Genomic DNA, 24618 nt, shown 5'->3' on the forward strand with positions numbered 1-24618 from the left:
TATTTTATTTCATTATCTAATAATTCATCACACTTTATTATCCCTAAAATGATTATTAGAATCATATGAATTTATAACAACATAATAAAAGTCTGAGAAAAAGAATGAGAAAACTATCCCAGATAATAATTAGACAAACATTTTGCATGTCAAATCTCCTAAAATTAGAATTAAATATTAATTGCAAAGCAAGGAATTACAGAGATTCTTGCTAGAAATAAAAATATTTCTGGTTCCTTTAAAAAAATTTTTCTTTTCTATATAAAAAGTAAGAATTGCCTTAGAATTTCGCTAACAATTTGTTTCTCTCAAAGAAGAACACAAAGCTCCCCTTTCTTTCAAGAACGAAGTATATGTTAGCATCAACCAAGTTGAGTTATCCATGACATCTGTTACTAATGTATCAGAGAAATTAGAATACAAGGTTGTTTGGCTTCCAGTCTCAGTAAATGACAACTCAGACCTTACCTTCTTCTAAGAGCTGGTAAAGAGCTGATGGTCGAAACCCTGCAGGAATAGCTCCCATAGCTGTCAACACATCAACTGTGTTACTCTAGTTAGGGAAGAAATGCAATAGTGATTTTTATGCCCCTTTTTCCACACCTTATAATATACCATAGATACACACATCCATTATGCCAGTAAAAATATATATACATAAATGGGGGGGGAGGCTGTGAATTGGAGAAAACAAGGAATTCAATAACAAATTTTGTAAAGGATTGTAGTCAGTGAATCACTACTACTCCCAGGAAATGGTCTGTCTGCCTTCCTAGGCCCATTTCCCTTCAGTAGACACCTACTCCTCAATGAAGTATTCCATACGCCACAGGCCCATCCCTCTCTTATTCCTCACTCCCACCCCAATAAATTTTAAAATCCTGATTTTCATTCCTTTGGGACATTGTGATGTGATTAGCTAGCTTAATACTATAAATGAAGCTGAGGTGTAGTGTTAATGACTCATAGTGGCATAGTGTTATCCTCTCAGAACGATATGTGCATTTTAACAGAGGTCTTAAACTGAGGAGGAGACACCAAATGGTAGGAATTTCAGGCAGAGGGGCAATCGAGAGGAAAGATACTGGCGCCAGGGGCTTTACTCAACTATGCAATGTAAATAGCTGCCTGCTCTATCTCTGAGGTCCTATTAGAAAAATGCTTCTTAGATTGCAAGGCCATTAAACAACTTTCATCTAACTCATGTACCTCATGTTCCATTTTGTGCATGGGATCTTTCTTTTCCTTTGTAAATCCTATGCTGTTTATTTTATGATTCTTAAACATGATTCTAAAAAGGGGTCCACAGCCTTTGCCAGTTTGTCAAAGGAGTCTGTCACACACACACACACACATACACACACACACACACACACACACACACACACACACAAAATTAAGAATGCTTGGACTGGATGTTCCCCATCTAAGGATCTTTCAAGCTTTAAATTCTACGATCCTCTGTACAAAGATTTTAATCCTTTTCCTTCACCCATCTTTTTACTAGAACGGTAACCAAAGCTAGAATCTAAAAAAACAAAACAAAACCTAGGTTTAGTTTACATCCTAAGCTCCTATAGTTTTTTTGATTACTATAGCTTTCCATTAAAAGCCTGTGCCTGGTACCTCATATAAAAGTAAATCACCCCAAGTCCCATTCCACTTTTGATTATATAGTAGGATGGCCAGATACTAAAATGAGACATCATTAATATTGTAAGAAAGATACTAACCTCTGTAATAGCTTTTCTAAGGGCACTCCAATGAGAATCAGTTCTAGGGATAGACAAAAATAAGAAAATCATATACATATGAAACAATACAAAAGCTGTGCCTACTTATAGATATTTATTCAACACACATTTAGCTAGTAGTGGATGTACTAAATTGTCAACGGGCGAAGCAAATCTAATGCCTTTAGGGTATAACCAAGGAAAGATATAACCTTTTACTCTGAAAATGTTCATAAAGCTCAAATGTTCTTTTGACTTTTAGAAGAATTAAAGCAGAAAATATATCTAATTTTTATGAAGTTCTTCAAGTTATTTTTAATGAAAAGAATGGAATTAATACATTTTGCCTGTACCTCCTTTCACGCTCCCCCAAACATTCTTACCGTGGTATAATCTCTGTCCCATCAGCTGTTTCATCTACCACCTCTACATCTTCTTCACTTTCCTCTTCGCTGTATTCCGGGTCCTCTTTCTTTTTAACACAGGGCTAGAAATGATTGAAATAGGACATTTTTACCATCCAGAGAATTCAATTTATATTTTAAAAAATTTAGCTATATCACTTTTTTTTTTTTGGCTAGGCAATGGGGTTAAGTGACTTGCCCAGGGTCACACAGGTAGTAAGTATTATGTGTCTGAGGCCGGATTTGAACTCAGGTCTTCCTGAATCCAGGGCCGGTGCTCTATCCACTGCACCATCCAGCTGCCCCAGCTATATCACTTTTAAAAAAAAGATTTCAATCCAAGGGCTCACGGTCATTTTACGGATGCATTTAGGAGACACAGATATAGATACAGATAGATAGATTTCTTATGCCTTTATCCCTTTTGATTTAAATTCATTTTATAGATCAAAAGATTCTACAGCTATACAAAAGGTAAACGTGGGCAGAGAAATTGTAATAATGAAGAGAAAACTAAGATGAAATTGAAAAATAAAAATTAAGAAAAATAAATATACATGCTAACCTCCAGATAGGTTTTGGGAACAAGACCTTTATTTCCATGAATATTCTTAGCTATCCACCAGCCATCAGGTTTCTTTTTCAGTATGAGGAGAACTTCATCTTTCTTAAAAGAAAAACAAAACAAGAAACCCAGGATTAATAAGTACATCGTTACTTATGCTTCATAATATGTGCTAAAAATTGATGTTTCTCTTACTTTATATTTAATCTGCTCTAATCTTACCATGATTTTAAATTATATTTTCAAACAGGATTTGAAAATTACAATTAGAAATAAAATTAATGAAGAATTTATTGTGTAAATTGATCTGTTGGAAAATTACGTGAAATTCTATAAGCCAATTTGGTTTTTTTTTTATCAAATCTCAGTATAATACAGATTAAGAAGTTTAATAATTGATATCCATCAAATTTCATAAGATTATAATTATATTTTGGCTCACCTTCACTACTAGAAAGAAGGGTTCTCAAGCTCCTTTAGTAAAATGTTATATACTTTTATTCTCCCTGTCACTTCTGTGATGGTCTGATAGGTACAGTTGCTAAGGAAGACTTTTTGTTATATCCATGTCAGCATTAAGAATTACTAAATAAAAGTACCAAGTTTTTCCTTTTATCATGGCTCAAATTATACTACCATAACTCAAAAAAAATTTTTTTTAATGTATACTTAAGAGATGCTGGGCAGCTAGGTGGTGCAGCTGATAGAGTGCCAGCTCTGGAGTCAGAAAATCTGGCCTCAGATGCTTACTAGCTGTGTGTCCCTGGGCAAGTCACTTAACCCTGTTTGCCTCAGTTTCCTCATCTGTAAAATGAGATGGAGAAGAAAATGGCAAATTCCTCCAATATCTTTGCCAAGAAAATTCCAAATGGGGTCATGAAGACTCAGACGTGACTGAAAAACAATTGAACTGAATATAAGAGCCGCTAATTAGCTTATAACCTTAAGATAGTCATTCTTCAATGACGAGCAGGCACACTTCAGAAAAACCTGGAAAGACTTGTATGGACCGATGCTAAGTAAAAGGAGCAGAAGCAGAAGAACGTTCTACACGGTAACAGCCACATTATATGATGACTAATGTTAATAGACTTAGCCCTTCCCAGCAATGCAAGGATCTAAGACCTCTCCAAAGGTCTCATGATGGAAAATACTATCCACATCCAAAGAAAGAACTATGGAGTTTGAATGCAAATTGAAGCATACTATTTGCTATTCTTTTCTTTCTGTTTTGTTTTGTTTCCTCTTTCTGGTGGTTCCTCTTATTGGTTCTAATTCTTCCTACAGTGTGACTAATGTGAAAATATGTTTAATAGGAATGTATATGTATAGCCTATATCAGATTGCAAGCCGCCTTGGAGAGGGAGAGAAAAATTTAAAACTGAAAAGCTTATGGAAGTGATTGTTGATAAATCAAAATAAATTAATAAAAAAATTTTTTTTAAAAAGAAAAAAAAAGGCATTCTTCCTTTTGGCCTCATCTGTCAAATGAGGGGATTAGATAAATGCTAAAGTTCTTTCAATTTTAGCCTTCTATGTTCATCCTAAGTATCAGTCTCAAATTCACACCTCTTACATAAGAAAAGGAAAGTTTAAACTTGTTCAATATTAAATATATTTCAAGCTTTTCATCATTACTCTGCAAATTCTACTTTGTTTCAAAGGAATGAGAGGATTTCAGAGTTGGAAGGCCATCTAATCCAACTGATACCTGTACAAGAATCCCCTCTAAGATCTCCAACAAGTGGTCATATTTGCTTGAAGACCCTAAGGAGTCTACTCCCCTCCGTGGAATTCAACTCTTAATTATCAGGAAGTTTTCCCTTACCTCAAGCCTAAATCTGCCTCTCTGCAACTTCCAACTATCATCTTTCTTTCTTTCTTTTGCAAGACAATAGAGGTTAAGTGACTTGCTCAGGGTCACACAGCAAGTAAGTGTCAAATATCTGAGCCTGGATTTGCCTCCAAAGCTGGTGTTCTATCCACTGAGGCACCTGCCTGCCCCCCAACTATTATTTCTAATAATTCTTGGCCTTGCAGAAAAAGTCCAAAGGAGATAGATTTTATTTTACTGACAGTTTCATGTAACTTTTATTTGTATGTCTTGTCTCATATATTTTTCTTCTCTTAATGAAGAGTGTTTGGCTCTGAGAGGAAGCTGAAGAGCATCATTGCTATGTACTTAGTTTCATGATACAGAAGAAAGAATACTGCCTCCAGAGTTAGAGGAGCTGTGCCTCAGTTTCTTCATTTCTACTGTGTCTTATATATTTAACCTATTCCACTGATCCACCACCCTATTTCTTAACCAGTACCAAGCAGTTTTGATGATTGCTGCTTTATAATACAATTTAAGATCTAGAATGGCTAGGCCACCTTTCCCTGCATTTCTTTTCATTAGTTCCCTTGATATTCTGGACCTTTTGTTCTTCCAAATGGATCTTGTTACTATTTTTTCTAACTCTATAAAATAATTTTTTAGTAGTTTGATTGGTATGGCACTGCATAAGTAAATTAGCTTAGGTAGAATTGTCATTTTTATTATAATAGCTTGGCCTACCCATGAGCAACTGATATTTTTCCAATTATTTAGATCTGACTTTGTGTGAAAAGTGTTTTGTAATTGTGTTCATAGTTTCTGGGTTTGTTTTGGTAGGTAGATTCCTAAATATTTTGTAATGTCTACAGTAACTTTAAATGGAATTTCTTTTTCTATCTCTTGCTGTTGGGCTTTGTTGGTAATATACAGAAATGCTGATGATTTATGTGGGTTTATTTTATAGCCTGCAACTTTGCTAACAACTTCAAGTAGTTTTTTACTTGATTCTCTAGGATTCTCTAAGTATAACATCATGTCATCTGCAAAGAGTGATAGCTTTGTTTCTTCTCTGCCTATTCTAATACCTTCAATTTCTTTTTCTTCTCTTATTGCTAAAGCTAACGTTTCCAGCACAATATTGAATAACAGTGGTGATAATGGACATCCTTGTTTCACTCCTGATCTTACTGGAAACACTTCTAGCTTGTCCCCATTACATATGATGCTTGCTGAAGGTTTTAGGTAGATGCTATTTATCATTTTAAGGACGACTCCATTTATTCCTATGCTCTCTAATGTTTTTAATAGGAATGGGTGTTGTATTTTGTCAAAAGTTTTTTCTGCATCTAATGAGATAATCATGTGGTTTCTGTTAGTTTTGGTGTTGATAGGATCATGCTGATAGTTTTCCTAATATTGAGGCCAGCCCTTCATTCCTGGCATAAATCCTACCCGGTCATAGTGTACTATTATTGTGATAAGTTGCTGTAATCTATTTGCTAATATCTTATTTAAAATTTTTGCACCTATATTCATTAGGGAAATTGGTCTCTAATTTTCGGTTTTGACTCTTCTTGGTTTAGGTATCAGCACCATATTCGTATCATAAAAAGAATTTGGTAAGACTCCTCCACCTATTTTCCCAAATAGTCTGTATAGTATTAGAATTAATTATTCTCTAAATGTTTGATAGAATTCGCTTGTAAATCCATCTGGCCCTGCAGATTTTTCCCTAGGGAGTTCATCAATGGCTTGTTCAATTTCTTTTTCTGAGATGGGGTTACTTAAGTATTTTACTCTTCTGTTAATCTCGGCAATTTATATTTTTGTAAATATTTATCCATTTCACTAAGATTGTCAAATTTATTGGCCTACAATTTGGCAAAATAATTCCTAATTATTGTTTTAATTTCCTCTTCCTTGGTGGTGGATTCACCCTTTTCGTTTTTGATACTGGTAATCTGGTTTACTTCTTTTTTTAAATTAAATTAACCAAAGGTTTATCTATTTTATTGGTTTTTTCATAAAACCAGCTCTTAGTTTTATTTATTAGTTCAATAGTTTTCTTAATTTCAATTTTCTTAATTTCTCCTTTGGTTTTCAATATTTCTAATTTAGTGTTTAACTGAGGATTTTTAACTTGTTCTTTTTCTAGTTTTTAGCTTCTTCATTTCTAAAATGAGGGGTTTGGACAAGATGGTCTTTATGGGCCTCTCCAACCCTAGATCTAGGATCTTATCTGGTATTTTATCACATGAGTTAAACATTGCATTTATGCTTATCTTGATACTGGATGCTCAAATTATTTTTACCTTAAATGTGAGATCTCCTGCTTGCTGAGCGACAAAATCACCCACAGCAATATATTCTTTACTAGTTGGCTGTTCGTCACTAGAGTCATCTTCCTCCTTTTCTTCTACTTCCTCATCCTCCTCGTTGCTTTCTTCACTTTCTTCATCTTCACTAATATCCTCCTCATCATCATCATCGTCATCTTCCTCCTCATCCTCCTCCTCCTCATCTTCAGTTTCCTCAGAGTCTTCTTCCACTTCTTCAGCCCGGGAAATGTTCTGAACTTTCTCCTCTCTATAGTAAACACAATTGTGACTAGGATCACTCTAAAGTGAGGTGCAGATATATTCCATGTATGATTCAACGTGGTTCAATGGACAGCGGCTTTGGAGTTGGAGGACCTGCATTCAACTCCCACCCCTGTCACTTATTATACCTGTGTGACCTTGGACAAGTCACTTAACTCCTCTAGGGCTCAGTTTCCACAGCTGTAAAATGAAGAGGCTGGACTGAATGCCCTCTGAGTTTCCTTCTACCACTAAGTCTTTGGTTGTATGACACTGCCCTTCTATGGCAGGCAAGCCAGCTTGTATAAATGTGCAATGGATGCAGAGATCGAGGGAAAAGGGAAGTGAAGGAAATAGACTGTCTCTGGTTATTCCCATGCAAAGGAAAATCCACATCTGGAAAGCAGTTAGCTCACATCTTCAAATGGGAAAATGGGGAAAAAATGAAGGCAAGGAGAAGGAATCTGTTCCTTGGCACAAAGGAGGAGGCAGGTCAAATGGTCAAATGGCACTAAGAAATTTTACTACCATGCCAGATAGTAAGAGGAAGAAAAGAAATCCTCGTACCCATGATACGTCACAATAAAATCATCAGTTTGGGATGGTCAAATCTCTCAGAATTGGGAAGCCCCATGCTACCATCATTCCATTGGTAACACTGCCCATGGAACTCATGGCCTCTTGTAAGACTATTTCACTTGATACCGTATTGTAGAATCAGTTGCCACTGCTAAGTAGGGTATGCCTATGTTACAGTGAATAATTCTGTTTTGGATCTAGTTAGCCTACTTTTGGCTAGTCTCCATTTGCAATGAAGGATATTTTCATGTTTTACTCAGAATATGTGCCAGGCAGGTCTAACCTCTGCCACCACTTGGACAACCATCTTATCTCAGATCCAGCTGAAGGCAGCCTAAGATCCCTGAGCCCAAGAGTCCCAGGAGTAGCAGCACTTACAGACTAGTGGCCCTGCTCATTTAGCCTAGCTCCTGCAACCATCATCCAGGGAAGCAACTCTTGTGGAGATGAGATCTGGAAACCAATCTCCTCAACAACCATTGCTCCTGAGGCCTGGCAAAGAAAGACGTCATCACCAAAGTCCTTGGTGTTGCAAAGGCTTCCACATTAGGCATGAATGTGGTTTTATCAAGAGAAGCAACACCAAAGAATATGCATTACCATCTGCTTTCCCGATAAACCCAGAGTACCCCAGGGCCTTTCCATCCAACTCACAGCTAAAATTCTGAAGTTGTTTTCCCCATTAGAATGTGAGTTCCTGGAGTCCAGTGACTGTCTCCACTTTTCAGTTTGTTTTCCCAGCACTTAGCGTGGTGCATTGCACATAGTAAGTGCTTTTTTATTCATTCATTCAATGTAGAAATATAACAATATAGTTATAAGCATGAGAATGATACTATAATCAACCAACAAATATTCAAATTTTATTTCAAGAATCTTCTTCCACATTATCAATTTAATCCTTAACTTTCTTCTAAATATTTCACTTATAACACTCAAGACAAGCTCCTGAGATTTTTATATTCTTATTTTATTTTTCATGTGTTTGTATCTTTTCTTCCAAAACAGACCATAAGCTTCTGGAGAGGAGGAGACACTGGGGAGAATACAGAGAGGTACAACCTAAGCCACATAGGTGACATTGGCCACGTTGCTGTTCCTCACACGACACTGCATTTCCCAGCTTCAGGGATTTTCACTGGCTTTGAAACACTCTCCCTTCTCATCTCTCCCTTCCCTCCAGTCTCAGTTAAAGTCCCACTTTCTGGAAGAAGCCTCTCCCAGCCCTCCTTAATCTTAGTGCCTTCCCTCTGGGATTATCTAAAATTTGTCCTGTATATATCTCATTAGTATTTAGTTGTTTGTATGTTATCTTCCCTATTAGACCTGAAAGCAAGGACTGGTTGGTTTGGGGTTTTTTGTTGTTTTGCCTTTTTTTATATCCTCAGTGCTTAGCAGAGTGCCTGGCACATAGTAGGCATTTTATAAACATGCTTGTTGACTGACTAATAAATATTTGTTGATTGTAATGCCTCTTGCTTATATCTATGTTTAGAAATAAGCATTGAAAATCCCTTCAATCTGAATAGAGAATACCAAAAAGTAGTGATATAAGAAGAATAACTAGGTCCTATATAATTTCATCTTCTTTAGTACAGCTATATGAAACATATCCATTATTAACAGGCAGCACAAAAACTATGTTAGTAAAATATCATGGGGGCAATTAGTTCCATAGGAATGATGTCATAAATATAACACCATTATTGCATGGTTTCACATTCTGGTAAGATGCATTATAATAGATTAATGATGTGATTATAAGCATTGTTATTTGGGGCAATGTTATAAGGGTTATAGCTATTCACATGAAAAGTTTTACTCAACATACGGAGTTACGTTTTCTTTACTTATAGTCTCAGCAAGTTCTTGCAGCTGCTTTGTAAGCTTTTCCAAAATACTGTCTTCATCTTCTTTTCTCTGGTTGTAGTTCCCCACTGGTGCTGGCTCATCATCCTTTTGAAAAAAATTGTGTCACACAAAAATACATATTAATTTTAATTCTCAGTCACATTTTATTTTTGTTGCTTTTAAAATTAATTTTTTGTTACAATTTAAGCGCCAAACTGCCACTCTCCCTCCCTCCCTCCCCACGCTACAGAAGGTCACCATTTGACACAGATTTATAAATAAATGTAAACCAAACTATGCATACTTCTATTTGTCAGATCTTTCTCTGAGGGTAGATAGCACCTTCCTTCATAGTTCTTTTGTAGTTGATTTGAGTATTTATAATACTCAAAAGAACTTGGTCATTTACAATTATTCTTTGAACAATACTGATGTTACTGTATACATCATTCTCTTGGGTTCTGCTCATTTCACTTTTCATCATTTCATGTAAGTCTATGTTTTTCCAATAAGAGCCAGCTCATCATTTCTTACAGCACAGAAGTATTCCATCACAACCCCCCTCAATTTCCAGTTCTTTGCCACCACAGTATTTTAGAACATATAGGTTCTTTTCCTTTTTCTCAATCACCTTGGGAAAAAAGACTTACTAGTGGTATTGCTGGGTCAAAGGGTATGTATGGTTTCCAAACTCTTTGGGCATAATTCCAAATTGCTTTCCAAAATGGCTGGATCACTTCACAGTTCTGCCAACAGCATATTAGTGTCCCATTTCTTCCACATTCCCTCCAACATCTGTCAGTTCCCCCTTCTTTCATTTTAACCAACCTGATAGATGTCAGATATCTCAATGTTGTTTTAATTTCTATTTCTCTGATCAATAATGATTTAGAGCATTTTCATATGACTATATATAGTTTTGATTTCTTTGCAAGAAAACTGCCTGTTCATATTGTTTGACCATCTATCAATTAGGGAATGACTCATATTCTCATAAATCTGACAAAATTCTCTATATATTTGAAATATGAGACACCTATCTGAGAAACTGTCCATAAAAATTTCCCCCCAATTTTCTACTTCCCTTCTAATCTTGGCTATATTGGTTTTATCTGTAGAAAAACTTTTTTAATTTACTGTAATCAAAATTATCCATTTTACATCTCACAATGCTCTCTATGTCTTGTTTATTCTTCTCTTATCCATAAGTGTGATAGGTAATATGTTTCATGTTTTTCTAATTTATGTGGTATCTCCATTTATATATTGGTTATGTATCCATTTTGACCTTATCTTGGTAAATGGTATAAGAGTTTGATCTATACCCAATTTCTGCCAGACCGCTTTCCAGTTTTCCCAACAACTTTTACCAAATAGTGTATTCTTATCCCAAAAGCTTAAATCTTTACATCTGTCAAACAAACACAAGGTCATTATAATCAATTACTACTATGTATTGTCTGTCTACTCTGTTCCACTGATCCACCTTTCTATTTCTTAGCCAGTACCAGATAACTTTTGATAATTACTTCCTTATAATATAGTTTAAGATCTGGTACTATGAAACTTCTTTCTTTCACATTTTTTTCATCAATTCCTTTGATATTCTTGACCTTTTGTTCTTCCAAATGAATTGTGTTATTATTTTTCCTAATCCAGTAAAATAATTTTTTGGTAATTTGATTGGAATGGCATTGAATGTACAGATTAATTTAAGTAAAATTGGTGTTTTTATTATAATGGCTCTGCCCAGCCATAATTAATAATAAGTATTTAAATCTGACTTTATTTGTACAAAAAGTGTTTTATAATTATGTTCATGTAATTCCTGGGTTTGTCTTGGCATGTATACTTCCAGATAGTTTATACTCTCTACAGTTATTTTAAATGGAGTATCTCTTACTATCTCTTCCTGCAGGGTTTTATTGTTGACATAGAGAAATGCTGATGATTTATGTGTGTTTGTTTTATAATCTAAATTATTGTTGTTTCAGCTAGAATTATTGTTTCAACTAACTTCTTAGTTGAATATAAGATTTTCCAAGTATATCATTATACCATCTGCAAAAGACATAGTTTTATTACCTCACTGCCCATTCTGATTCCTTTGATTTCCTTTTCTTCTCTTATTGCTAGCATTTCCAATACAATGTTGAATAATATTGGTGATAATGGGCATCCTTGTTTCACTCCTGATTTTACCAGGAAGGCTTCTAGTTTATCTTCATTACAAATAATGCTTGCTGATGGTTTTAGGTAGATGCTTCTTATCATCTTAAGGAAAAATCCATTTATACCTACGCTTTCAAGCGTTTTTAATAGGAATGAGTATCACAGTTTATCAAAAGCTTTTTCTGTATCTACTGATATAATCATATGATTTTTATTACTTTTGTGATTGATATAATCAATTATGTTAATAGTTTTCCTTATGTTAAATCATCCCCTGCATTCCTGGTATAAATTCTACTTGGTCACCATGCATAATCTTTCTGAAATAACTGCTATAGTCTCCTGGCTAGTATTTCATTTGGGATTTTTGCATCCATATTCATTAATGAAATTGGTCTATAATTTTCTTCCTCTCTTTTTGCTCTTCTTGGTTTAGGTATCAGCATCATATTTGTTTCACAAAAGGAGTTTGGTGGTGAGTGAGACAATGTAAAAAGTGTGAGATCTCTCAGATGGACTGAGTGTAACAGTTTTGTAGACTGTTACAAACTCAAGGCTGGTTACGCTAGTCTGAATAGGCCCAAGTTTCAAATTCCTAAAAAACACATGATCTTTACTATTACATTAGTATTAGGTAATGGCTAATGCTAAATAAGGACAAAATAGCTAGGATTGGTAGTATTATAATGAGATTCCTTGTTTCTGGGGTAGATTTTCACGTTTTCGATTGTAAGGCTGAAATTTCTGTCCAATGGGAATTTACAGCCAGTGGTGGGTGGGTGTCTCTGTGTTAGGACTATACAACCTTTGTTCTGACCTTTGTGCCTCGCCTTGCTTCGCTGGACGAAGCAGACGCCCGCTTCGCGTGAGAACGTAATAAATCTTACACTTTATACCTAGAAAATCTCCGAGTGTTATTTTTGGGTAACTGTAGCACACAGTGGGACTCCTTCTTTGCCTGTTACTTCTAATAATTTATTTAATATTGGAATTAGTTGATCGTTAAATGTTGGGTAGAATTCAATTGTAAATTCATCTGGTCCTGATGCTGTTTTCCTAGGAAGCTCATTTGTGGCCTGTTCAATTTCTTTTTCTAAAATAGGTTTACTTAGAGAGTCTATTTCCTCTTCTGTTAATCTAGGCAGTTTGTATTTTTGTAAATATTATTCCATTTCACTTAAATTGTTAAATTCATTGGCATATAATTGGGCAAACTAACCCCTAATAATTGCTTTGATTTCATCTTAATTAGTGGTATGTTCACCCTTTTAATTTTGGATACTAGTAATTTGGTCTTCTCTCTTTTCAAAAATCATATTAACCAATGGTTTCTCTATTTTATTGTTTTTTTCACAAAACCAATTTCTAGTTTTATTTATTAATTCAATAGTTTTCCTACATTCTATTTTATTAATTTCCCCTTTAATTTTTAGGATTCCCAATTTGGTGTTTTATTGGGGATTTTTAATTTGTTCTTTTTCTAGTTTTTTAAATTGTATACCCAATTCATTTGTCTGTTCTTTCTCTATTTTACTGATGCCAGCACTTAGAGATATAAATTTTATGTATATATTATTCCCTCTTAAACCCAGTTCTGGTAAGAATAAGGTTCTAGCACTACCACCTCTACACCTCCCTCCTGCTTCCACTGTGACAATTCTTCCATTCATGCCTCATTTGTATGAGATAATTGCTCCATTTTACCTCTTCCTACCCAATTTAATTTTTTTACGATCACCCCATCATACTCAATTCAATTGCAAGACTTCTATCTACATATACTCTTTCAAACTACTCAAGCAATGATAACATTCTTAAGAGTTACAGGTTACATTTTCCCATAATAGAAGTAAACATTCTGACCTTATTAAATCCTTTATAAATGGTCTTTAATGTTTACTTTCTTATGTTTCTCCTGAATCTAGTAGATCAAATTTTCCATTCAGTTCTGATCTTTTTGTTACAAATACCTAACAGTCCTTTCATTCAAAAGGTCCATTTTTTTCATACAGGATTATACTCAGCTTTCCTGAGAAAGGTATATATGGTTACAAACCCAGCTTCGCTATCTGGAATATAATGTCCTATGCCCTTTGGTCTTTTAAGTAGAAGCTGCTAAATCTTATATTATTCTGACTGTAGTTTCACATTATTTAAATTGGGTTACTTTTTTTCCCTAGTTGCTTGTAGTATTTTCTCCTTGACCTGTGAGCTTCAGAACTTAGCTATGATATTCCTGTGAGTTTTCATCTTGGGATGTCTTTCTATAGATCTTTTCAAATTTCTATTTTAACTCTTGTTCTAAAACTTCAGGGAATTTTCCTTAATAAGTTCTTGAAATATAGTGCACATTCATTTTAACACACAGCGTACCCCCCCCCAGGAAAAAAAGGAAGGAAGGAAAGAAAGAATAAAAGAATGGAAAAAAGAAAAAGCCAAGAAATCACCAGAAAAAGATGACATCAAAGAAAGGTGGTCTCTACGATGAGCAAATAAATCATTAGATTCTTCTTATAACATTTCTGATGCTTCCCATATTCTTCAGTTAGTAATGAAAAACACAAAATTAAAACTATATACATGTGTATATATACATATACATATTTTTATACATGCATACATATACACACATATATATACACACACATACATATATACACACACATATATACACACATACACATACATATACATATATATATATATACACATACATATACATGCATACACACACACACACACACACACACACACACACACACACACACACACACACACATTTTGTATAAGTAATGACAGCAGGCCTGGGATTGCCAGGTATTGAATCTACCCTTAAGTTGATCACAGCCCAGGTTCCAAGAACTAGAAGCATTTGTTATGAAGGGAAAATCAGGACAGTACAATTACTTCACAGAGGCTTTTTCCATTGATGTCAACTCAAGAATTAAAGACTTTGATATTTCCAAAGTTTCAGTTCACTCAGCTTGCTCAATAGAGTAATAAAATATCCTTTACCATGTCACTGATTGAAATACTTACCTTGTTTAAATTTTTAAGAGCTGTTCGGTTTTCATCTATTTCTCTTTTCAGCTGGATACATCTAAAATGAAAACAAAAACAAAAAATGGACTTTATATTGTCAAGAACTCATCAAGAAAAGTTTTTCAAGCTCTGAAACATTTATAGAAAGGTAGATTTTTTTTTTCTGGGGGTGAGGGAGGAAATTATATGGGACTATAATTTCACTGGCACAGAAAAAACTCTCTACATATGCAATCGTCAGCTCTTTGTTTTCTTTAACTTCCAATCAAGCCTTACATATTTGCTTGTTGTACTGACAGCTTAAGTTGCTTGTACATGGTTGCAAAATTAGGATAGCAGAACTAAGATGCAAACCCCAGTCTTTCTAATTTCAAGCCTAATTCTCTTTTCACTATGCCAGTCTGCATCTCTTAGAAAGTTTAACAACTACTATCATTTTGGTAAAAATTTGGATTTTGATATATGTAATATAAAGTTAAATCACTTGACAGATAATTCACTAAATTGAAAAAATACAAAGAATAAAGACAATGTGTATTACAGTAGCCTTACTCAAACAATTACTATGCAAAATGCACCCCTTTTTAGTCCAAAAAGGTTTGGTTCCTTCTTTCCTAAAATGGGCAAATAAAGGAGCAGGAAAAGGAAAGAAAACTGAGGAAAACAGGTAAGTTAGGAGAGTGGGAATTTAAGGATAGAAAAGGGTGACCACTCTATTAATTTCAACCCTAGTGATGTAGGATCGCTCCCCACCTCAGAGACATTTTACTTGTATGAAGGATAACATCCCAGCATATTCAACAAGGATAACGTCCAGCACAGTAACTTAAATCTTAACTAACGATTTATATTTCAGGTTGGGAGCTGAGCTGGATGACATCTGAGGTACCTTCTAACTTTCAGGTTTGAGAATTCAGAACATACTTACAGAAATATCAGATAAAAGCTGGTGTATGAAATCTTATTTTAACTAAAACAATATTCAGTAACACCAAATGGCTTTTTCCCTGTTTCCTTCAAATCTCTAAAATTATGAAAACATTAATATTTTCTTAAGTGCCCGAGCCTTTATTTTCTATTACCTGTAGGCATCACCTTCCCTACATTTAGATTTGCTGACAGGCTAGATAGAACAGAAGGCATCTGTGGGGAATATGCTTATTAATTTTGAAAAATTTTAGTGTATCATTTTTCACTAATTTCTAATTATCTTGTCTCTTTTGAAATGCTGCAAATGACAAAAGAAATACATTTCTTAAGCAATCTATAAAACAATGCTAGCAATGCTGCCACAAAGTTTGTGCCATTTATTAGTATGTTACCTTTGATAAATATCCTGCCTTTTACTGGCATCTAGGGCTCCTTCCAGTTGACTCTCAGAAAGCAAACGTCCAACCTAAAATTGGAAAGTACACAATGAAATTTTAAGTTTAGCTTTCTGAACTTTAGTTCAGAACTTTAGTGTTACATGACCTTAAAAAAAGTTTTCATTCATACGCCTTGAAATTCTTATCATACACAGTCATACAACTTTGCCAATATTCCCACAAGAGTAAGTAGGCTCACATGCACATACACTTTTTATATCTGTGCCTCCACTGCATTGATTGGTGGTGCAGTAGATAGAGTGCCAGCCCTGAACTCATCTTCCTGAGTTCAAATATGACCTCAGAAATTTCCTAGCTGTGTGACCTTGGCCAAGTCACTTATCCCCGTTAGCCTCAGTTTCCTGGTCTGTAAAATGAGCTGGAGCAGGAAGTGGCAAACCAATCCAGAATCTTTGCCAAGAAAACCCCAAACGGGGTCAAGAAGAGTTGGACTGAAACAACTGAACAACAACAACAACACTGCATTTGTTGATTATCCAGAGAAGATAGATTGGAGGGAAAAGGAAAGAAATCAAACGTAGCTAACTTAGCAGCTGTTCGCTAAAGAATGTTAATTAACACCTACATGTTCACAGTCAACAAGTCAGCTACCTAATTCCGATAGCTCTGGGGTGGTCAATAATTTTGAACAAAATGTAGTAAGCTCTTGGGCTGTTTGCACTAACGGAAATGGTCTGGAATTTGGCTCATTTCCTTTTACTATGGCTCATTTCCTCTAAGCTGGTTTTCTGTGGGAAATAATTAGCTTGAATTGTCTAAAAGCTCTTTATATACTCAAACTTTATAGCTTCTCATGTTCATGCTGAATAATCTAAATTTTTCTAACCTTTCTTTACAGGTTTATTTTATAATTATCTTTCACTATTTCATTAAGCAAATCATACCTCCTAACTGTACATGTGCATATACGCTAAGGCTGTGTTCCAGGCCTTCTTGTTTCTCTAAATTTTCTCACTTAGCACCTTCATCACTTCAGGGGTATGGTGGAGCCAGCTCAAACTGGCTCAGGGTTCACTGCTAAATTTTCAGTGTGAGCATTTACACCTCAGAAATAAACCAGCAATTGCTACTGTGTGGGACAAGCGAAAGTTTCTCATGTGAGATGTACGCTACGCTCCAAAAATGTAGTAAGGCTTCAGCGTGAGCTGGGCCCAAGTTTCACTTTTGTTTTGGGGGAATGGGGGCTGTGCCCCAGCTGCCCCCCCTTTGTTCTGTAACCACCCCCTCTTTTGTTTTGTACCTTAACTTTACCAAATAGGGCAGTCTTCTAGCTCCCAAGCGGGTTTAGAGTAAAATGTATCTCTTGGGTTCTAAACATAGACTGTGAGGTCTCTTGCCTCAGCCAATGAGGATAAAGAGATTGAGACAAACAAGTGGGGAAGGGGACTTTCTGGACTGGTTTGCCTAAGACTACATAACTGCTTGCTGCTGTTTGTGCTGGGCCTCACTACTCCAGTCCGCGCTGGGTAAGTGATGCCCAACTCTTGTGCAAGACTTGCTAGAATAAAACCTTCTGTTTTCTACCTGGAGAAACCTCTGAGTTTTTATTTGAGTAAGTGGTCTCAGTCCCACTCACTACAAATCAGGGTTTTATGTCTTGTTTTGTCAACTGTCTAGACTTAAAAGATGGAGAAACAATTGATAATGCATAATAATCTTAAAAACTTTTTTCTTCTGGAGAGCCAGTTGTTAAACATTTACCAGCACACCCCTGAAGTTCCCATGGATAAGTAGATGATTTATGGATCTAAACATCCAGGCCTAGTTTTCTCCTGAGCTCCAGGCTTATATTTTGCATATTCCAAACTGGTATACTATAGGTATCTCCAACTCCGACTCAACAAGTCCAAAGCCGAGTTTATTATCTTTCCCACCCAAACTCCACTTCTGGGTCTCTATTTTTTTCCCCCCATTTCATTTTTTTTATTTCACAATTTACTTTTATTTCTAACTTTCTACACCTTTCATTGTATTTACTTTGTTGTTTTTAAAAAATTAATCAATTTATTTTGAGTTTTAAATTTTCTCTCCCTCTCTCCCCTCCTCCCTCCCCAAGACAGCATGTAATCTGATATGGGCTCTACATATACATTCTTATTAAACATATTTTCACATTAGCCATGTTGCAAAGAATGAATGGGAGGAAGCATGAGAAAGAAGAAACAAAACAAAAAAAAAAAAGAAAAGAAGAGCAAAGAGTATGCTTCCATAGTTCTTTCTCTGGACGTGGATAGCATTTTCCATCATGGGTCTTTTGCAGTTGTCCTAGATCATTGCATTGCTGAGGACAGCTAAGTCTATCAAAGTTAGTCATGCACAACGTGGCTGTTATTGCATACAACATTCTCCTGGTTCTGCTCACTTCACTCAGCATCAGTCCACACAAGTCTTCCAGATTTTTCTGAAATCCGCCTGTTCATCATTTCTTACAGCACAATAGTATTCCATTACATTCATATACCACAACTTGTTCAGCCATTCTCCAATTGATGGGTATCCCCTCAATTTCCAATTATTGGCTACCACAAAAAGAGCTGCTACAAATATTTTTGTACATGTGGGTCTTTTTCCCATTTTTATGATCTCTTTGAGATGCAGACCTAGAAGTGGTATTACTGGGTCAAAGAGTATACACATTTTACAGCCCTTTGGGCATAGGTCCAAATTGCTCTCCAGAATGGTTGGATCAGTTCACAACTCTACCAACAATGCATTGGTGTTCCAATTTTCCCACATCTTCTCCAGCGTTTATAATTTTCCTGTTTTGTCATGTTAGCCAATCTGACAGGTGTGATGTGGTACCTAAGAGTTGCTTTGATTTGCATTTCTCTAATCAATAGTGATTTAGAACATTTTTTCACATGACTACAAACAGCTTTAATTTCTTCCTCTGAGAACTGTCTGTTCATATCCTTTGACCATTTATCAATTGGGGAATAACTTGTATTCTTACAAATTTGATTCAGTTCTCTACATATTTTAGGTATGAGGCCTTTATCAGAGACATTGGTTATAAAAATTCTTTCCCAATTTTCTGCTTCCCTCCTAATCTTGGTTGCACTGGTGGGGTTCTGTCTTGGTGGAGGGCACACTGGCAGTCACCTAGGTTCATTAGGTGTCCTTGACGCCTCCCTCTCCCTCACTTCACATATCTAGTCGCTTGCCAAATCCTGTCATTTCTACTGTTACACCCTCTCTCACATCTACCCCTTCTCACAGCAACCTCCTCTCACCTGGACTACGGCAATAACCTCTGGATTGGTCTCTTTGCCTGTAGCCCTTTCTTCATACAATTGCCAAGGTGACTTGCCTAAAGTGCAGGTCTGACCACATCACTCCCCTGTTCTATTAAAGGTCAACGGCTCCCTATTGCCATTAGGATCAAATATAAGCTCCTCTGGTTCACTTTTTAAAATTCTTCCCAAACTTGACCAATAATATACCTTATCCACTTTTCCAAACTCTATGGACCATAGATATGCCATCTCTAGCCTCCTCACCTTTACCCTGGCTGTGCCCATGCTTCGAGTGAACTTCCACTTTACCTCTGCCTCTGAGAATACCTCGTCTCCTTCAAGGCTCTGTACAAGTACCACCTTCTATGCAAAGCCTTTTTTATTTACCTAGCTAGGGGTGGGTTGGAACCTGTGGCCTCAAGGTCACATGTGTACCTCTAGGTCCTCAAGTGCAGCAGTGCCCTCCCCACCAAATTTACGTCATGCTTACTTTGTACATTCTTACTTATGTACAACGCCTGGCATGCAGTAAGCACTTAACAAATGCTCTGTGTGTGTACGTATATACGTGTATATCATGTATGCTTGTGTTTGTCTATCTATTTGTCTATCAATGTTGTCTTCCCTACTGTAATGTAAACTCCTTGAGATCAGGGACACTTTTATTTGTTGCAGCTGATAGCATAGGGGAAAGAATGCTGGGCCTGGAGTGAAGAAGACATGAGTTCAAATTTGAGCTCAGAGAGCTGTGTGACCCTGGGCAGATCACTTAATTTCTTTTTGCCTCAGTTTCCTCAACTATATAATGGGGATAATAGCAGCACCTACTTCAAAGGGTTGTTGTAAGGACCAAATGAGATAATATTTGTAAAAATGCTTAGCACATATAAGAAATGACAAGCAAGATGATTTCAGAAAAAATCTGGGAAGACTTACATGAACTGATACAAAATGAAGTGAGCAGAACCAGGAAAAGACTGTACATAGTAACAGCAATATTGCACAATGAACAACTGTGAATGATTTAGCTATTCTAAGCAACACAATGATCCAACACAATCCTAAAAGGCTCATGAAGAAAAATGATATCTATCTCCAGAGAAAAAACTGATGTCACCTGAATACAGACCAAAACATACTTCTTTCTTTCTTTCCTTTCTCTGTGTCTCTCTCTCTGTCTCTTTCTCCCCCCCACTCCCTCCCATCTTTCCTTCCTTCCATTTTTGAGTTTTCTTGCAGAAAATTACTAATATGGAAATGTTTGACATGATTGCACATGTATAACCTATATCAGATTGCCTACTGTCTCAGGGAGGGGGAAAGGGAAGGAAGAGGGATAGAATTTGGAATTCAAAACTTAAAAAAAGGACAACAAATATTAAAAATTGTGTTTTACATGTAACTGGGGAAAAATAAAATATTATTTAAAAATAATAAAAGGGAACAGATACTGGAGGCAGCAGCTGTGTCTTGGTACCACCATAAATGTTAAATTCTAAGATAGTTTTTACCCTTTTTGTGTGCTGTCTCCCTCTTTGACGGTGTATGGAAACCTATGCAATCTTCTCAGAATATGATTTTTAAATGCATAAAACAAAATACATAGGGTTCCAAAGGAATCTAATTATTTTTGGGAAAAAAAATGCTCAGCACAGTGCCTGCCACACAGTAGGCTCTGTATAAATACTTATTCTTTTCCCCTCCCTTTGTCTTTGCAGCCCTAGTACTTAGTCATGCCTGGCACATAATGTTTGCTCACTGATTGATATGTCTTCATAATCCTCCAGACTCCTCCTATGTCTCTTTGGTTTAGAATGAGACACTTCACAATATTCTTTCCTCCCTCAAATTACTTTGCTTTTTTTTATCTGTATAAAGGCTGTATCTCCCAGCAGAATGAGTGCTCCTTTATTTTGCCTTTCATTCCTGGTGCCTAGCACGGTTCCCTGTGCATAGTGGGTGCTTAAAAAAATTCTTATTGAATTGACTGAACCCTGATGTGCTGACCTAACTAGTTCTACACAGTCGTCCAATTTCTGTTCCTGAAGGGCTTCATTTTTACTATTGCACTCTACTTCTGATTCACTGCGAAACACTGCCTCCAAGAGTTTTTCCTACTTTTAGAAGAGAAAGACCAAAACTGGATATAATACAGACACCTTAATAAAATTCTCACTTGTGAACAATCACAAAAGGATGACTCAGTAACCATTGAATCTAGTAACTGACCAGATGAAAAACTGCACAATCCTTCCACTGCAATGGGAGTTTAGCTGAAGAAACATTTCAGAGTGCTGATGGGTAGTACAGTTGACCCCTTTGGATCAGTTCAATGTAGTAGCAAGAGCAGAGGAGAGGGGCTCTGTAGACCATTCCTAGTTCTACTACAAACTAGATAAAAGACATTGGGCCAGTCTTTTTCACTCTTTGAACCTTCTCAGAAAGGCATAAAATGAGCCACAGAGGATTATAAATTCAGAGCTGGAGATGTTAGAGGTCATTAAGAGATCTCTTTCATTTTACAGATAATGAAACTGAGGCTGAGAGGTAGTGATTTGTCCAAGGTCACACAGGAAGTAATTGACAAAGCCAGTATTCAAACCCATCCCCTGGCTCCAAAACCAGCGTTCATCCAGCTGCACCAAAGTTCTCCAAAACAGACTTCTCTGGTACCTTCCAGTTCGAAAGATGCATGGTTCTTTGACTGCAACCCTGTCTACCTCAGGGATGTGTGGAAATCTCAGAGACACAGGTCTCCCTCCTCTCTACCTTACCACCTTCATTAGAATGTTCCACCTTCAGTGGAACATCTTCATTACCAACTTGGTGGATTATTCCAACAGTTTCTTACACACAATATTCTATCTCCAGGAGGATGTTGTTTCTCTGGACTGTAATAGGGAAGTTAGGAAAGGGTGGGAGAGATTAGGGCAAAGACAATGAGTTCAGTTTTGGACGTGAGTTTAAGCTGCGCGGAACATGCAGCTTGAGCTGTCCAGTAGGCAGAGGGAAGACTGGAGGTTAGGAAATGCTAATTGGATGATTTGAATTTATGAAAGCCGATTAGATCATTAAGTAAAATAGCATAGGTGGAGAAGAGAAGAAAAGAGGGCCCAAGACAGAGCCTTGGGGGATGACTACAATTAGTTGTTGTTGTTTGTCCTTCCTTATTGAAGAGGACCATGACATCAGGGAGGTGACGCCATGACATCAGAGAGGTGACGCCATGACATCAGAGAGGTGATGCCATGACATGCAGGTAAATTGGATTTAAGTGAGGGAGGGCTGTGCAAAGTCACCAGCCTCACTTTCTCCTCTGGGGTCATCTGGTGAGATATATATCAGGACTACAGAAGATGGACCTGGATACAGTGGGAGACTTTGGCCTTTTTAAGCTAAGGTCTTAACAGGTCTCAGTTTGACTGAGGCAACACCCATTCAGTGATTAAGACTAGGTAAGAAATGAGGCAGACAATGGCCTCAAGGGTCTTTCCCCTCCAGATTGACTACAAATTAGTAGACCTGATCTGGATGAAGATCCAGCAAAGAGTGTCTGACAAGTAGGAGGACATTATGTAGAAAGCAGTGTCACAAAAAACTTTTCACAGATAAAGAAAATCCCTCTACCAATACAGGTCTGCATCTTATCTACAATGTATGGCATCAGAGAGTTGCCTAGAAAGGTAAACAACTTGCTCCAAGTTAAATAGCTACTATGTGTCATAGGTAAAACAAGAACCTAGCTCTTCTTGACTGAGGCTAAGAAATGCTTGTTGAATTGAACCCACCTTTCCTATAACTACCAGACCACTTTTATCCACAAATTTGATCCCATCAGTCCTCTAAAAAAACCTTCCCAGCTCCCTATTATCTATGTACTACCCATTTTACGTGGGTGGTATTCAAAGCCCTCTAAACTCTGGTTCATTCATCCTCTCTCTATATATTTTTTTAATTTTTAGGCAATTGCCCGGGGTCACACAGCTAGTAAATGTTAAGTTCTCCTGATTTCAGAGCCACTGCTCTATCCACTGTGCCACCTAGCTGCCCCATCCTCTTTATGTCAGCCCAACTTGCTACTCTCTGCCTGCTCACTAGATACAGTGTTGCCTTTGCCTCAGACTTTGTCCACACCTACCCTTTTGGTTTGTTGAATTCCTACCAATCCTTTCCATATCCAACTGAAATACCAGCTCTTCCAGGAAACCTTTCCATTATACCATCCTCCTTTTCAATCAATCAAACAACAAGTATTTATTGATTACCTATTATATGCTAAGGCTGTGGTAGGGACTGATAGAAGCCCAATGAACAAAACAATCCCCATTTGCAATGAGCTTATATTCTAACGGGGGAGGCAAGCACACCTAAAAATATATACATATTTTAAATATATTTTCTTCTTTCTCATTTCTTACCTAGCCTTAATCACTGAATGGTTGTTGCCTCAGTCAAACTGAGACCTGCCAAAGACCTTAGCTTAAAAAGGCCAAGGTCTCCCACTGCATCCAGGTCCATCTCCAGTAGTCCGGATTTATATGTATATATTGACATTAAAATATATTTATAAATATAAAATTAATAAAAAGAAAGATATACAAAGTAGTTAAATATGATTTCTATTTGAGGATTGAGTCATGCTCACTTCCAATTCCAGTCTGCCCCTGCACCTCCAGATTACTTCTCTGCCTTGCCAATCCTCCTCCTCCTTCTAGCTCCCTTTTTATATCTTCTCCCATTATAATGTAAGCTCTTTGAGGCCATGGACAGTATTTTTGTACTGTATTTGTATTCCCAGCCTTAGCACAGTGCCTGGCACATAGTAAACCCTTAATATATGCTTTATCTATTTACAGGGTAGTTTGGGAGGGAGGGCCCTAGTGCCCCAGCAGAAGGAAGGAATCAGGAAAGGCCCCTTGCAGAAGTTAGTGTCTGCTCTACATCTTATATGAATAAAGAGACTCTATGGGGCAGAGGTATGGTAGGAGTGCGTCTCAAACTAGTGCAAACTACAGGGAGATAGGAGAGGGAGCATTATGTATGAGGAACAGAAAGAATGCCAATTTGAGGGAATGTAGAATGCAGGAGTAAAGATGCCCGAGGAGGCTGGAAAGATAGCTTGGGAGCAGGTTGTGTGGGGCTTTAAAAGCTAAACTGAGAAAGTTTCTATTTCGACCTAGAGGCAATAGGGAGCCCCGGGAGTTTTAATTCATACCTTTTTAATCTACTCATCGCATGCAGTTTCATGTT

General features: G+C 36.7%; 1 protein-coding gene across 4 annotated transcripts in view; it reads right to left on the reverse strand.

Moving 5' to 3' along the window:
• The window catches only part of NPHP1 (nephrocystin 1), a 51157-nt gene that overhangs the window by 25889 nt on the left and 650 nt on the right, over nt 1-24618 (reverse strand). For all 4 annotated transcript variants that reach the window (XM_020987993.2, XM_078149673.1, XM_020987984.2 and 1 more), the window contains exons 2-9: nt 16067-16140; nt 14742-14802; nt 9511-9635; nt 6834-7107; nt 2703-2804; nt 2117-2220; nt 1734-1776; nt 469-553 (exon numbers count right to left, since the gene is read on the reverse strand). In XM_020987993.2, the coding sequence (XP_020843652.1) occupies nt 469-553; nt 1734-1776; nt 2117-2220; nt 2703-2804; nt 6834-7107; nt 9511-9635; nt 14742-14802; nt 16067-16140 (868 nt within the window). The remainder of the gene's footprint in view (nt 1-468; nt 554-1733; nt 1777-2116; nt 2221-2702; nt 2805-6833; nt 7108-9510; nt 9636-14741; nt 14803-16066; nt 16141-24618) is intronic.

The sequence above is a fragment of the Phascolarctos cinereus genome, unplaced genomic scaffold (genome assembly GCF_003287225.1).
Source record: "Phascolarctos cinereus isolate Bilbo 61053 unplaced genomic scaffold, phaCin_HiC Scaffold_2;HRSCAF=192, whole genome shotgun sequence".
Classification (NCBI taxonomy): Eukaryota; Metazoa; Chordata; class Mammalia; order Diprotodontia; family Phascolarctidae; genus Phascolarctos; species Phascolarctos cinereus.